The sequence below is a fragment of the Pelobates fuscus genome, chromosome 4 (assembly GCF_036172605.1).
Source record: "Pelobates fuscus isolate aPelFus1 chromosome 4, aPelFus1.pri, whole genome shotgun sequence".
Classification (NCBI taxonomy): domain Eukaryota; kingdom Metazoa; phylum Chordata; class Amphibia; order Anura; family Pelobatidae; genus Pelobates; species Pelobates fuscus.
The window spans coordinates 315,177,832-315,193,818 of record NC_086320.1 but is presented as its reverse complement, the minus strand read 5'-3'; the positions used below and the strand labels follow the sequence as shown (position 1 = coordinate 315,193,818).

The 15,987-nt window shown below is 44.1% G+C and overlaps 1 protein-coding gene across 2 annotated transcripts in view; it reads left to right on the top strand.

Moving 5' to 3' along the window:
* Positions 1–15,987, top strand: part of OXNAD1 (oxidoreductase NAD binding domain containing 1) — a 63,022-nt gene that overhangs the window by 27,623 nt on the left and 19,412 nt on the right. For both annotated transcript variants that reach the window (XM_063452316.1, XM_063452314.1), the window contains exon 5: positions 12,811–12,952. In XM_063452316.1, coding sequence (XP_063308386.1) covers positions 12,811–12,952 — 142 coding nt within the window. The remainder of the gene's footprint in view (positions 1–12,810; positions 12,953–15,987) is intronic.

Sequence of the window (15,987 nt, the reverse complement as noted above, 5' to 3'; positions counted from 1 at the left end):
TTTGCGTGAGGTCTTTTGGAATGTGGGTTCCTAGGTATCTTATTTCTGTGTTTGCTAGATCGAAGGGGTATGTGTTTGCTAGGTGTTGGAGCTGTTGTGGGTCTATGTTTATCGTTAGGGTTTCTGTTTTGTCTATGTTTAGCTTGTATCCCGAAATGATTGCGTAGTCCTGTATGGCTTTCAAGAGTGGTGGCATGGAGTTAATGGGGTCCGTGATGGTCAATAGTACATCATCTGCGTAGGCTGCTGCTTTGTATTCTTCTGCTCTTACTGTAAGCCCTGAGATGGCATTGTTTTGTCTGAGCGTTTGTAGGAGGGGCTCGAGGGAGAGAGCAAAAAGGATGGGGGATAGGGGGCAGCCCTGTCTCGTGACGTTATGTATAGTGAAGGATGGTGGGAGGGTGAGTGGTAGCAAGAGGTTGGCTGTGGGGGTGGCTTAGAGTGTCTGTAGGGCGTATAGGAAGGGTTGTGGGAATTTAAATTTGTGGAGTGTTGCGAATAGGAATGGCCAGAGCAAGCGATCAAATGCTTTTTCTGCATCGAGCGATAGTATCAAGGTGGGAATCTTCTTGTGTGTTGCGATCCATATAAGGTCGTATGTGCGTCTGATATTGTCGCAGGCCTGTCTGTTGGGGATGAAGCCCACCTGATCTGGGTGGATTAGTTTTTGTAAGTAGGGGTTTAAGCGTTTGGCCAAAATTTTTGTAAATAATTTGATGTTCACGTTTAATAGTGAAATAGGGCGGTAGTGGCCGGGGTCTAGGAGTGTTTTATGTGGTTTGGGGAGCAGGCAGATATTTGCTTGTAGCATGTCTGACGGTAACTGGTCTCCGGTTAGTATTGAGTTAAACAGTTTGCATAGGTGTGGGGTGAGTGTGTTCGTGAGCGACTTGTAGTATAGTCCAGTGAATCCGTCTGGGCCTGGGCATTTGTTTGGTTTGTGGTTCTTGATGGCTTTTGCTACTTCTTCTTCAGTGATTGGGGCGGCTATTTGGTCCGCTGCTGATTGATTGAGGGCTGGTAGTGTGGTGGAGGACAGGTATTGGTTTGTCAGGTCTCGGATGGTGTTCGGTTCTAGGCGTGCTTGCGGGTTGTAATCATAGAGGTCCGCAAAGTATGTTTGAAAGACTCCCGCTATCTGGTCGGTTAGGTCTTTTATTTGCCCATCCGGGGCTGCGATTTTGTCAATGTGTTTGTGTGCTGCGCATTGGCGTAATCTTCGGGCTAGTAGTGTGTCTGCTTTGTTCGATTTTTCATTAAAAAGCTGTTTGGTCCATTGGAGGGCCTTAGTTGAGTCCGTCGCCATGAATTCTTTTAGTTCTGCTTGGCAAGCCATGATTTGTGTGAGAATGTTTGGGGTTGGGTTTGCCTTGAATTGGAACTCTAGTGTTTGTAGGTGTTTGAGTATGCGTTCTAGTCTCTGGAGTCGTTGTATTTTTTGGTTTGAAGCGAGGTTTATGAGTATGCCCCTGATATCAGTTTTGTGAGCTGCCCATAGTGTTCCTTCGGATTGTACTGAGGATGCATTTATTGTGAAATATTCAGTTATCGCGTTTCGGAGGGTTCCGATGTTGGCTGGATTGTGCAAGAGTGTGGGGTTCAAACGCCATGTCCAGGGTTGCGCTATGTTTGGTAAGTTTATTGTTAGGGTGATGTCTGCGTGATCAGACCACGTTATGGAGCCTATCTTCGTGGTTTTGATGTGTTCTGTGAGGGACGGGGAGGTGAGGAACATGTCTATTCTGGAGTGGGAGTGGTGAGGATGTAAATAATAAGTATAGTCTTTCGCTGTGGGATGTTGTATTCTCCAGATGTCTAGTAAGTTGGAGTCGTTTGCGAAAGCGAGTAGTAGTTTATCTGCTTTGGCTGTTGGTGGTTGATTGCGTGTGGGTGGTCCGATGCGGTGTCTATCTTGGGTTGGTTGCATTGTGGCGTTAAGGTCGCCGCCTATAATTAGGTGGTGCGAGGGTAAAAGTTTGAGGTGGCCCTGCATGGCGTGCCAGAATGGTTTGTTCGGGTGATTGGGTGCGTAGATAGATGTGAACGCGTATCTTTGGGGGCCTATGCAACCTGCGATTGTCAGATATCTTCCCTGCGGGTCCACGTGCGTTTGTGTGACGTTTAGGGGGCACGATTTTTGAAACATAATCACCACTCCGTTTTGTTTGCCTGTTGGGGAGTTCGCTGTGTAGTACTTGTTATAGTGTCGGCTCAAGAGGGGGAGTAGTTTCTTATGGGCGAAGTGGGTTTCCTGGAGGAGGAGTATATCGGCTTGTGATCTGTTTGCCCATCGTAGAAATTGGTGTCGCTTAGAAGGGTTGTTCAGGCCTTTGCAATTGATCGATATGCATGTTAGGGTGCTGGATTTGGTGGGTATGTTGGAATGTGGATGTCGGGGTTTTGTATTGGGTGTTGGAGTGTCCGTCTGGGCCATTATGAGGTGTGGTGCCTGGGGGCAGGAGGATGGGGGATTGGCCCTTTTTTGATGTGGGGCAGACGGCCGGGGTGATGAGTTGGAGGTGGCCTGCGTAGGAGGGGGAAATTTTTGAATGGAGGTCGGGGTTTAAGACGCTGAGGGAGAGGGGAGAGAAGAATAGTAAGGGGGGGTTGGGGTATGCTGGTTTTAGGAGGGTCCCTGGTCTTACCTAGGATGTGCCAGGTGTGGTGTGGGCTGAGTGTGCCTGGCTTTTAGGTATGTAGGGAGAGATGTGGTGTGTATGATGTTGCCCGGAGGCTGCTGGGTATTATTTTTATGGGTGGCGAGGAATGTGTGGTGGTTTGGTTCAGTTGGTGGGGGAAGTGGACCAAAGGGTGTCGAGCCCACTCCCCTGGGGGTGTTGTGCGGTCATCGTTTAATGTAGCTTCTGTTGTAGGTGTATTGATTATACCTCTGGGGGTGTTCGTCCGGGGGGATCTGGGGAGATCTAGAAGGGGTTAGGCGTGGGATTTCTGAGTGCGTTTGTCTCGTGTACACGGACTCGTCTCTTAGTCCTGTGGTGTGTGTGTGTGCCTGGTGAATGGTCTGGTAGTATTGTTGTGACGTCGAGGGGTGTATGGGTGAGTGTCTCAGTGGATGTTTCTCTGTTGTGTGCTATTACGGGTGGGGTCTGCCCCCGCGCCTCTTGGGCGGGGAGTGGTGAGCCGGGGCGGTGGAGCTATTGGAGTAACTGGTGTGTCCCGGGTCCCTCCGTGGTTCAAGTCAGGGATGGGTGGGTCTTTTGTCCAAGTTAGTCCTGCCTCCTCTCCTTCTGTCCTTGTCCACTCCCTTCCTCCTCCCCTTCGCCTCCCTTTCCCACCCCGTGGGTTTCTCGTTTCCCCTTGCATGCCTCTAGTCATGTCGAGAAGTCTGGCTCGAGAAGTACATTCAGCATAAGACAAAATAGTTGTACAAAATAACTTTTTCAACCATTAAAATCCTAAAACCTTTCGGGTCCCCGAAGTATCTGATATTAGAAACATTTTACTGCTGGGTTTAACTGGTTCGGGTGCTAGCTAGTAGGGTCCCCCACTGCAGCGGGCGGCTTCTATCTGGGTGTGGGATTCACGGTATGGTCCTCTGGTCTTGTGTGCTTGGGGTTACTTGTGAAGCAGGTCGCAGCGGGGGTCCCCTTTGGCCGGAGCCGCGGTCTTTTTGCCCGCTACATTGGTGGAGTGGCTGGGGTAGGTAAGCTGCTTGGCTAAGGCCCTAATCGGGTGTCTTTTATGGCGGGAGGAGGGGGTTTCCGCCAGGTATGCCTGGGCATGCTGGTGAGTTGGCTTAGCGACATGAGGCTAGAGGTAGGCGACCTGTCTAGGGGATATAAGGTGGACAGTTATCTAGGCCCGGGTAAAGTTTGGGTCGTTGGAGTGGGCCTTGGGATAGAAGATGGATAATTTGGGCAAGTCCCTACTTTACCAGTATGGCGGAACGGCCGTTCCGTGATTAAGTACACTGACTACAGTTAGTCCCTCAGGTTGTTTGTGGCGCTTGGTCTCTGGGGGTAGGTGCCGGTCTTTTTATGGCTTGTTGGCGGGGTGGCAGCGGTTGGTTGTTCAGTGTGTGCCATGGCTGCTGTCCGGTTTCTGCGGTGTCTGTTTCGAGTGGCAGTGTGAGTCCCAGCGATTCAGCGAAGTCTACCATGTCAGTGACTTGGAATAGCGTGTGTGACTGGTTCTCTTTTCTTGCGATCAACTTGAAGGGGTGTCCCACATGTAACGCCAGCCGTGTTGTTTCAGGGCTGCGGTGAGTGGTTTGAGTTCCCTGCGCTTCCTTAACGTTGACGGTGCAAGGTCTTGGTAAAACTGGATTGGGTGACCTTGTACTTGGGGAGGTTGGGCCCTGACTATGCTCATGAGACGTTCCTTGGCTGCGAAGTTTAGCATCCTCAGGACCACATCCCGTGGAGCTGCGGGATTGAGCGTCGAAGGCCGCAGTGTTCTGTGGGCCCTTTCGATGGTAAGTTCGTGGTCCGGTTCTTCAGGTAGCATGGCTCTGAACATGTCCCGGATAGTGGTGTACAGAGTGTCTGCAGTTATGGATTCCGGGAGGCCTCGCAGCCGGATGTTGTTCCGGCGGGAACGGTTATTTAGATCCTCCATACCATCTTCCAAATGGCGGATTTTATCGTGAAGTGTGGTTAGTTCATTGTCGTGGAGTTGTGATCGTTTAGAGATTTCGGTGAGGTGGGATTCAGTTTGGCCTGTGCAGGTGGTAAGTGCGTCGAGGTCAGCGCGCAGGCCTGTAAGGTGCCTGTCAAGCTCCGCTGCCGTGTAGACCTTGATATCGCTTGTGGCTTCTTGAAGAAGGGTGCGCAGATCTCTTTTGGTCAAAGGGGCAGTTGAATCTGTGCGTCCGTCGTTGCCTTCAGATTCAGAGCCGGAGTCCTCTAGGCCTTGTGTCCAAGATGGCGTCTGCTGATCTTTGGTTGCGCGGAACATCGTGGCCACTGAGGGTGTTGATTCCCTTTTTTTCCTGTTGCCTCCCATTAGATGTAGCGGTCAGGGTTTTTTTGTGTGTCTGGGGGTGTTGAGGTGCGTGGATTTAGAGGTATAATTGCGGATGGATGCGGATTTAGTTCCCAGGGGAGAGAGAGCTCAGGGTTTACACGTCTGGTTCCATTGACGGTCAGTCTCCGCCCCCGATCAGATCACATTTTATGACCAATTTGTGCAGAAATCCATATCATTCCAAAGGGTTCACATACTTTTTCTTGCAACTGTATATATATCTATTTATAAAAGACGACCCAAATAGAAACCTAATTTTACCTAAAAAAAAAAATGGAAAAACGTATTAACTCAAGTATAAGCCTAGGGTGGGAAATGCAGCAGCTATCAAAATGCAATGCAAAGCTTCACATTATCCCATGACTAATGGGAGTTACAGTCACATTACAGACTTTTGCATTACAGACAGAAATTGCTGATTTTTTTTTTTCACCCCCACCTCCTCAGTGGTCCTTTCCCCCTTCTCCCCCCTCACCTCCTCCGTGGTCCTTTCCCCCTCATTGGTCCTACCTATGTAGCGTGGCCGGGCGGGGCGCGGACCGCAGTACAGGAACTTCTGTTTCCTGTACCCAGCCGCTGGCGGACTGAAGGGAAGCGCTCACTGAGTGCGCACTTCCGCCGGGTACAGGAAACAGAAGTTACTGTCCGCGCCGCCCAGCCGCGCTGCGCGCTTCCCTCCTGCCGGTTACCTAAATCTAGCGCCCCCCTCGGGAAGTGCTCACTCGAGTATAAAAAAAAAAGTCGACTTATACTAGAATATATACGGTATATATAAAATCATCACCTTACAGATACTGTGAAAATCTAGAAGCTTGGTGACTGCACCATGAGTGACACAAATTTTAAAGTTGCATTAAAAAAAACTTGAAAAATTCTTCTCGGCCCCGGTTGGCCACACCCAGATCCCAGACTTAAGAAATACATATCTCACGTGAAGTTAGTTTCTCAAAAATCCTCTACCAACAGTAAAATCCCTTTCCTTACCTGCCTTACATTTGGAATTCACTTCCAATTCCTGACAGTTCTCACTGTAAAACAGCAAGGTGGCATTTATTTCCATTAGTACACACTTCTCTAACAACTAGTGACTTATATTTGAGTCAATACAGCATATGTGTACATATAGATAGTAAATCATATATCGCCAAACTGACTATAACGGAGTTCTGGCTCTATTTATGTTTTTTTTTTATTTTTTTGGGTTGTGGTTTTTTTTTGTTTTTTTTAATATAATTTTTTGTTTAATTAACGATTGGAAGGCACTTCAGGATCTTCATCATATGATTACTCCTGTGACAATCGCGTGATTTAGCACAAGATCCATTTCCTACATTACTGCTATAAATGCAATAAGTTTGCCAGCAATGCAGTAAACAGGATATCCCACTAGGAAATGGCCACGTTCTCATTAAAGCATGTACAATGGCTGTCACTACAAGTTTGTAGAATCCACGTTCATCGGTAATGTTGTGCTTTGTATAACAAAATGTATAGACTATTATAAAGTCAATTTTAATTTTGCATTTCTAAATCACGAGACATATGCCACTGATATTTATTTGTTTCCTAAATAAAATATTAAACCAGCAAAAATAAAGAATTATAAAAAAAAAAATATATTAAACTGCCTTGTACAAATGCTTTAAGCCAGTGAGATAACAGTCCATTAGTAAGTATGTGTTTCAAAATGAAATACAAGGCCATTTGGTATTGCTGTACTCCATTGTAATACAACAACAACAACAAACACACAAAACAAAACAAATTGCACTGAATTTAAACGGGAACTGTCATGCCCCAGGAATTGTAATATTATTATATTTCCCTATAACCTATATATTACAAACGTGTTTGTTGGGTCTGAAAAATAAAATTGTTATAATAAAAATCAAAATACAAAAGGGTGTTAATCTACTCTGGTGTATCCACTATCCTGGGACTGGGCACCTTCTTCTTGACTCTCTGTCTTTTTAGGTGGCTGCCCCCTCCCCCTGCTTATTCCCCATTAAAAAATAACTTTACTTTTTATTTAAGCACCCCTCAGATCTACCGGCTCTGGCCCCTCCCCAATCCGCCTCCTTAGCTGACATTGTCAGAATTGATTATCTCAGTCAATCACAATGCTTTACCATTGGAACAAAACAAATAACTTATTACAAAACTGCAATACTGGAACATGCAGTGAAACTCCATGCTCCCAGGGACGCTCTCCAGTTGGTGGATATCGAGTATGCCAAAACACCTGCTTGTCCACAACGAGACATCCTATGGACTCCAAAAGAACTTGGATAAGATACTTCTACCCAACCACCATACTCACTCTACGGGTCTGGAATGAGTCAAGACACTCTAAAATAGACCGAACTAAATTCTGTTTACAAGCCCCCCTCACGGCTCTGGAGACACTGTCTCCATTCTCCATGGCTGTCCTTAAAATCTTGGACAGAAGTAGGAATAAATCGCATTCAAGATTTATGCTCACAATCCGCTATATTGCCTATTCCAGAACTACAAACAAAATACAAGTTACCGAACTCATTCATTTCCCCATATTTACAATTGAAAAGCATACTACACACAAAAGTTAGAAACAAGCGTCCCTTGACTGACCACCTTACACTGATACACGACAGATGCCAGTCGGCAGCCCAAAATGTCAGACGCCTACTACTTTCGTATCGGGAGCAGGCTGTGTGGAGCGTTGCCACACGTTACAATGGCAACGCTCCACACAGCATTCTGCGTGCGGGAGGACAGGAGAGCTGCAGCCAGAACCTACAGAGAACTCACCACCACCGGACCACCAGGGCTGGCTGTGTCCCCCCCTTCCCCCCCTTCCCCTCCTTCACCAAAGGTAAGAAGAAGGGAGGGGGGAAATAAAGATTTTAATAATGTATAGGTAGGATTATAAAACAAACAAACACATTTGCTACCTGCTGCAACCAACCCCCCCCCCCCCCCCCCACACACACAACACCCTTCCCCCCACACATACTCCATCTGTACACACAAACACATACACTGCACTCCTCAATGCAGTATGTGTGTGTATGTATTCAGCAGACTGTGTGTACTCAGCATTCTGTGTGTGTATTCAGCGTACTGTGTGTACGTATTCAAAAGTTTGTGTATTCAGCGGACTGTGTGTATGTATTCAGCGGCCTGTGTATACTCAGCAGTCTGTCTGTGTATATTCAGGTTTAATTGCCGTGTTGGCACTTTGAAGAAAAAAAAGTTGGCATGTATTGCGGTTTGGGCACTCTGACTCAAAAAGGTTCAACATCACTGCTCTATGATCACCACATCAATATTACAGATATGAAACCCTATCCACAGACTCATACAATAAAGCCAAACATGTAGAGGAGGTTTGGAAACCTTGGCTTAGTCTCATCCACAAACAAGATACACAGAAATAGGGATGACATGGCCAGTACAAGACTATCCGCTGCATCTGGTGGGACATAGGGTAGTTAAATACTTAAGCCCCAGAAACTATAAGATATAACGTCCCAGATGTGCCAGTTGATAAGAACAGAGACCGTCGACCAAGAGCAGGGAACGGCAGGTCGTGTGGCCTCGGGGGAGGTTGCTGTGGGGTATACCTAGGAATAGAGAACTCAAAGTGGATTACACATACACAACCTTACTAAAGGATTATCATGGATACGTCATCATCACCAATTCCAAGTTTATCCCTCCCCCCCTCCCCCCCTCCGCCTTGCTATGTTTTCGGATAGTACACTGTTAGTCAACCCTATCTGACTAGACCCTAACGGTCGCATCATGTAGGCGGCATAAGCTGATTCACGAAACCAGACACAGTTACTGCGGCATACCTACTGCCTAGGATACGACTCAAAAATGTACAGCTTCCAAGTTATATGACCGTATAATACTACAAGACATGGATGCCTGTGACTCTTTCCCCACCCCCAATTGTTCCCCCACCCATGACTATCTAATGACTTGGTACATCACATTTCGAAACGTCACAGACACAAGAGTCATTGATTGTGGGTTGCAGATGAGTATTAGATGCGGAGGACCTAAACAAGTAAATTCTAACTCTATTCGAAAGTATACTGGTTGATTAATGACTTTGTGTTGCTGTATTGATGGCAATGCTAACTAGATGTTGTGGATGGATTGCCTTAATGGCTGTACCCCCTGTATCTCCCCTGTTTGCTTTCTGTACCCTTGATTTCTTTGAAAAATGTAATAAACCACAAATAAATTTAAAAAAAAAAATGTGAAGCACAGTTTTCATGGTGGATTGAGATGGTTTGTTTGTTTTTTGTCCTCCTCCTTCAAGATGAAAGGAGCCACATACATACTTGTGGCTTTTTCTTGTTGGTACAAGAAGAATGTCATTGACATGATTACTATAGACTTGGCAAGAATTCAGCTTGATTTTAGGGTGCACAGAGAAACAGTGGTTGTGACACTGGATACTTTATTTAATAGTTTTCTGTTCCTATTTACATTAAATGTTCAGTTTTTCAACCAGCTCCTTCCATCCCAGTAGCCAATGTGCCCCTTCATCCTAACTATAGTAGTTATCCACAATTAAAAAAACGTAGACATAGGAGACATTCAACGCTTTGTCCCTTTTTTATACCATACTACCAAGCATATGACAAATATACTTTTTACCACTAGAGGGTGCTCATTGCTCATCCTTTATGTTAAGTCCAGATTTTTAGGATGGTTTGGATTTTTTTTTAAAAAATTGGTAACATGAACATTAAAGTAATTAATATTGGGGGACACTATTATAACGTGTGCTGGTTGCCGTTTGCTGGTCTAAATTTGAAAAATGTGTTTTTGTCGTCAATAGGTGACATGTGCTAGGGAGTTTAAAATAAAAAATAGACCAAGAAGATAAATAAATAAAAAACAGACTTTCGTGATATATTGTAAATTAATAGCAAAAAACTAGCAATCACTCTAAAACCAACATTTTTATTATAGAGCCGTCGTGCATCTTTAAAAATGAGTCATTGTGGTACAAAGATCGAAAGGTTGTGCATATATATCCGTTAGGAAAGCAATGATCTCATGCAGAATTGCTTCGTTTAAAGCTTTCCGTTTATTATGTGATTGTATTCTGGTCCTCGCTAAATCATTTTATGAACATACCATGGGCATTGTTTTCTTTTTTTAAAATAACATTCAATAGTATACATATTTCTTAACTAACCAAATTAATTGAAAAGCCGGGCAGTGTTACGTCATACCTCTTTAAGGCTGTTAATCTGTGCGCACACCACATGCTTTCCATTAATGCAATGAAGGGCTAGTAAACTTTGCCAATTTAAAACCAGTGGTAAAATGAATTTTAAATGGCTTATTATGTTTCATTTATTACACTAGGAATGTGTTGACTATTTTTGGATGGCAGCCCTCCTTTCATTGCAATTAAATCTTGGTTTTCAAAATCTTTTCAGCCAACTTTTCTTTTTACGCTTAGACAATTCAGAAAAAAATTGGACATGGGCCCACGTGAAGAACCCTTGGTGTGCCACAGCTGTCCATCATTTTGTGGGTATGCTTAACTCAGGGCTTGACAAATTTGCTTCGAATCTAGGAGCCAGCAAAAAAAGTTAGGAGCCAGGATTTTCAATGTCAAAAATGCAATTCTTAAAGGGGCACTATAGTCACCAGAACCACTACAGCTTAATGTAGTTGTTCTCGTGTATAGCCTGTCCCTCCACATTTTTCAATGTAAACCCTGCCTTTTCAGAGAAAAGGGCAGTATTTACATTGTTGCCTAGTAACACTTCTAGTGAAAGTCACGCAGATGGCCTCTAGAGTGCATCCTGGGTCAGTGCTGCACAGTACGCAGCACCTACGTTTAGTGTCTCTATGCTTTGCATGGAGGTGCTGAATGTTCCCCATACAGATGCATTCATTCAATTCATCTCTATGAGGAGATGCTGATTGTCTCAGCATGGCATTTTGCCACACATGCAAAATAGCCTCCCAATGCTTTCTTATGGGAAAGCATTGGATTGTCTGAGATCATCAAGATTGATGATCGCAGTCATGGAGGCAGGGCCATCTGCAGCGAGATTAGCACTGCGGTGGGGGAATAATATGAGTAAAAACCCCTTACCCATGTGATTGGAGGGGGACCGGTCACCTAAACACATGCTCACTGACACACACTCACATTTACTGTCACTGCAATAACAACAAACATTAAGGTGACAACCCAGCCTCCCTTCCTGGAGCTGGAGTGGTTTGGCTTACCCTGGGGTCCAGTGGGGCTTCAGTCATCTCCCTGCTCTGCTCCATAGAGCGCGGTGATGCTGGGGATGGAATTACGTCATATTCCTGCTCCAGGCATCACTGGAGGACGTGCGAGGGAGCAGAGCAGGGACGGAGGTTACAGCTCCCTCGCGTGCCTGCCCATCTGCCTCAATCTTCCAGGAGCCTCCTGCTTGTGCGCACACCCCACGCTCTCCATCAGCTGGCCGGCCAGCCGACCGACCACCCGCAAATGCTCTCCCTTTAGCCAGGCGACCAACCGCACGCCCATGCTCTTTATGAGCCGCCCGCCTCCACTCACAGGCAGGCGACCACCTCAGGGGCTGAGTAGGCTAACAAATCCTAGTTGCCATGGCGACCTGGCGTCTGGGATTTGTCGAGCCCTGGCTTAACTGCGGGATACCAGTATTTAACCTGAATCTATTACACATTGTATTATGCAGCAATTAAATGATGGCAAATCAAGAACTGTTATGAATACGTGGAGAGGTTCAAAGTGATGTTTTGCAGTGACAAGCTATGAGTGATGGACGATGGCTTATCTCAAGCCTCACAGCCTATTATTGCCCTCCACATTTGTTCCTCATTCTCTTGGCAGCAGAGTAAGCAGGCTTTGGGTGACCGAGTTCCTGTGTTTTTTTTAATGCTTTTATAAAAAAAACTTTAAACTCTTCTTCCAAAAACTCTTTGCATCATGACAATTACAATAAGCTTTAAAATGATGTCTGTTGGTGTTAACACAAACTATGACCATTGATCGTAGGTAACTACAGACAAATCTGTGAAAAATTATGTATTTATTAGCAACTTCTTGAGCCACTTCCATTATTGCTGCTATAAGATATGCTTTCATTTTGCAAAACTGCATACAATTTAATAGGAAAATGTGTAATGGCAATAGAAAAGCTAATCTTTTTGTATATGCCAACCTCCTCTGTTTTGGTAATATCAAGCTTTCAACGTCGGTATGTCTCCAAGATGCAAATGGCACGACAACCTTGGTAGTTGGTACCTAGTTCTGTCGGTGCAGATCTTAAATTATTTTACTAGTATTCCACCCCTGTGGTGGCAAGCTAGCTTAAACAGGGCAACACCAACCAGTACTATTCAGTGTCTTTGGGGTAAAGAGTTAGATTATTGTGGACAATATGCTTGATGGCCTCATTCAGTTAGCCCAATATTCAGTCTCTACTTACAAACATAGCTATATATTAATGCATATATACTCTCTCAGAGGTACTAAATTGAGAATTGATAGGAAGGGGTCCCACAACAAAAATAAATAAACGGATGCACACAGTGCCTGCTGCGTGGAGGTGACACTCTGGGTAGACTGGACTTAATTTGTTTTATGTGTCATTTACTTGTTCTGTTACATGCAGGACAATTTGTATCATGTGACTCATGAAATGTAATGGTCACATGAATTTCTCTCTGATTAGCAATATTGGTAATATTTTATTAATGAATATCTGCATTCCAATAAAAAATAATAGAGAATAATTCAAAACAAATAAATTTTTTAATGTTTGTTTTTTCTTCTGCTTGTAGGGTAGATTTATTTATACCTGGATTATCAACAGTAGGAGGATTTTCAATCTGTTCAAGTCCTGGTCTTTTGGAAAAAGAAGGCATTTTAGAATTGGCTGTTAAATATAACCTGCATCCACCTGCACATTGGATTCACACAGAGGTAATGTCAAGTCTTTCTTCTTAGTTACATAAGCGAACGTTAACCCTTTTAGGGAAAACTATAGTCACCTAAATGACTTTAGCTAAATAAAGCAGTTTTAGTGTATAGATCATTCCCCTGCAATTTCACTGCTCAATTCACTGTCATTTAGGAGTTAAATCACTTTGTTTCTGTTTATGCAGCCCTAGCCACACCTCCCCTGGCTATGATTGACAGAGCCTGCATGAAAAAAAAACAACTGGTTTCACTTTCAAACAGATGTAATTTACCTTAAATAATTGTATCTCAATCTCTAAATTGAACTTTAACCACATACAGGAGGCTCTTGCAGGGTCTAGCAAGCTATTAACATAGCAGGGGATAAGAAAATCTTAATTAAACAGAACTTGCAATAAAGAAAGCCTAAATAGGGCTCTCTGTACAGGAAGTGTTTATGGAAGGCTGTGCAAGTCACATGCAGGGAGGTGTGACTAGGGTTCATAAACAAAGGGATTTAACTCCTAAATGGCAGAGGATTGAGCAGTGAGGCTGCAGGGGCATGTTCTATACACCAAAACTGCTTCATTAAGCTAAAGTTGTTCAGGTGACTATAGCTTCCCTTTAAGTGCCACTGAGATGGTTTGCCATCTGACTTCTCCTGAACCTTTTCTCTGATCCAAAGTGCTTTCGTGTGCAATGCGGCTATAACAAGAGTAAGGAAAACAACATCTGCGCACATGTGAACGATTTTATGTAATGTTGTTGTCTCAGAACATGTTATAATGTATTCTGTCTTTTTCATTAAAATTTTTTTGAGCCTTCTGTATCCTCACCTCTCTCTGTTGCTGAACCAAAGTTTACTGTTTCTAATTAACGTTTTTGTTTCAAGGATGTAATGACAGTCATGCTGTGGTCACCCTTGTGATGGAGTCATTTGGTTTTGTGGTGATTTTATATTATTTATTGGCTCCAAGTTCCAAGTAATTCTTGCTTAGCAGGCTTCCTTGCGTTGATGTATGTAGATAACTTGCGGTGTTGATAGTTCGGGCTATGGAGATAAAATAGGGTGTCACATTCCATAGGAAGGGGCATGAACATGGAACCTTGGTCTGTGTATACATTTGAGGAGGGTGTTTTCCCAGTCTGTATTGTCAAGATGTACAGCTAAAAGGCATTACGTATTCATGTAAAAATAATAAGAAAGCTCTTTTGCTACAAGCAGTATCACTTCTGAATTAAAAAAAATCAGACATTGCAACTATTAAAAAAAATGTTTAAATTGATCATTAAAATCCTGGAATGAATGAATGAATGAAATTTTGTCTTGTTGACATATTGTACTGTGCTACAGAATATGTTGGTGTTATATAAGTAATTGTAATTCAATTCCTCCCTGTAATCTATTTTTGACATTTTGCTTACCCGATTCTCCTTATGATGTAAATTTCATTCAAGCATGACATGTCATTAGGGTGTCCAACTGGGAGTTTTTTCGTTGTTATATTTTATTTAATTTTATTTAAAAAAAGTAATTTTTAGAGGAACAAACAAAACCTATAGTGGTTATGGTACCAGGACTGCTCTGGCAATCTCCCAGTGTAATTTCTCATACGGTTTTAAAACAGTTTAACAACTTAACTGTATCACTGTTTGTGTGTGTGTGTGTGTGGTGTAATGGCTGTGTTGTGTATGTGTCTGCTAGATGTGTGTTACATGTGTTTTGGCTGTGTATGGGGTATCAGTGTGTATGATGTAAGTGGCAATCCATGTGTGGCTGTGCGTAAATCGCTTTGAGTGATTTGTGTTGCAGTGCATGATGTGTGGGAGTGAAAGATATGTAGGTAGCTGTAAGAAATTATTATTATTATTGCCATTTATATAGCGCCAACAGATTCCGTAGCGTTTTACAATGTTATGAGAGGGGGATTTAACTATATAAATAGGACAATTACAAAAAACTTACAGGAATGATAGGTTGGAGAGGACCCTGCTCAAACGAGTTACATTCTATAGGAGGTGGGGTGTAAAGCACAATAGGACAGGAATTTGCAGTCAAGGTTGGCTGCTCTTTAGGAGATAGCAAGAGACAGGTATGTGAGGTAGAGGTTTATCTGGGAGGCCATAAGCTTTCCTAAAGAGATGGGTTTTAAGGCACTTCTTAAAGGATGCAAGACTAGGGTCTAGACTAGAGACTAGAGAGTCTGATGGCGGTAGGCATGCTATTCCATAGGACGGGAGCCACCCGCGAGAAGTCCTGCAAGCGTGAGTTGGCCTACAGGTGCGGACAACAGACAGGAGGTGGTCACGGGCATAGCGGAGAGACCGAGAGGGGACATACCTATGGATCTGTGAAGAGATATAAGAGGGGCTAGAGTTGTTCAATGCTTTATAGGTGTGAATTAGTACCTTGAATTGACTTCTATAGCATACAGGAAGCCAATGTAAGGCCTGACAGAGGGGTGAGGTGTGAGAGAACCGACTAGAGAGGAAAATCAGTCTGGCAGCAGCGTTCGTTATGGACTGTAGCGGTGCAGTACGGCTTTTGGGAAGTAATAGGTGTACCTGTGTATGGTGTCTATGTGTGTGGGGGCTGTATGTGGGTCGCTGTAAGTGATGCTGTATGTTGGTAGCTTAGTGTGTTTTGTTTTGCCAAGTGCACATTAGAATTGATTTTTCTTTTTTTTTTAAATGCTAATTTTGCCTTGGCGGCTATGATCTTAATTGCCTGGTGGTCATAGCATTGTTCCTTGGTGATCCAGTGGGGTTGTGATTTTGGCCCTGCTCCCTGGTGTCCCAGTTTGGCTGTGATCATGGACCAGTGGGACTTTCATAGGTGGAAGGATAGGCACTATGGTGTGGAGAGATAGGGGCTGTAGTCGGGAGAGATTGAGGGGCTGTGGCTGGTGGTGGTGGGGGGGGGGGGGAGGGGGAGATGGATTGGGGTTGCTGGGCAAGTATGAAAACAAAAAATTTTTGTTTTACAAATAATTAAAGTTTATTCCACCTTCCCTTGTGGCTTATCTTGAGCCAGGGAAAGGGGATTCCTGATCTCTAGT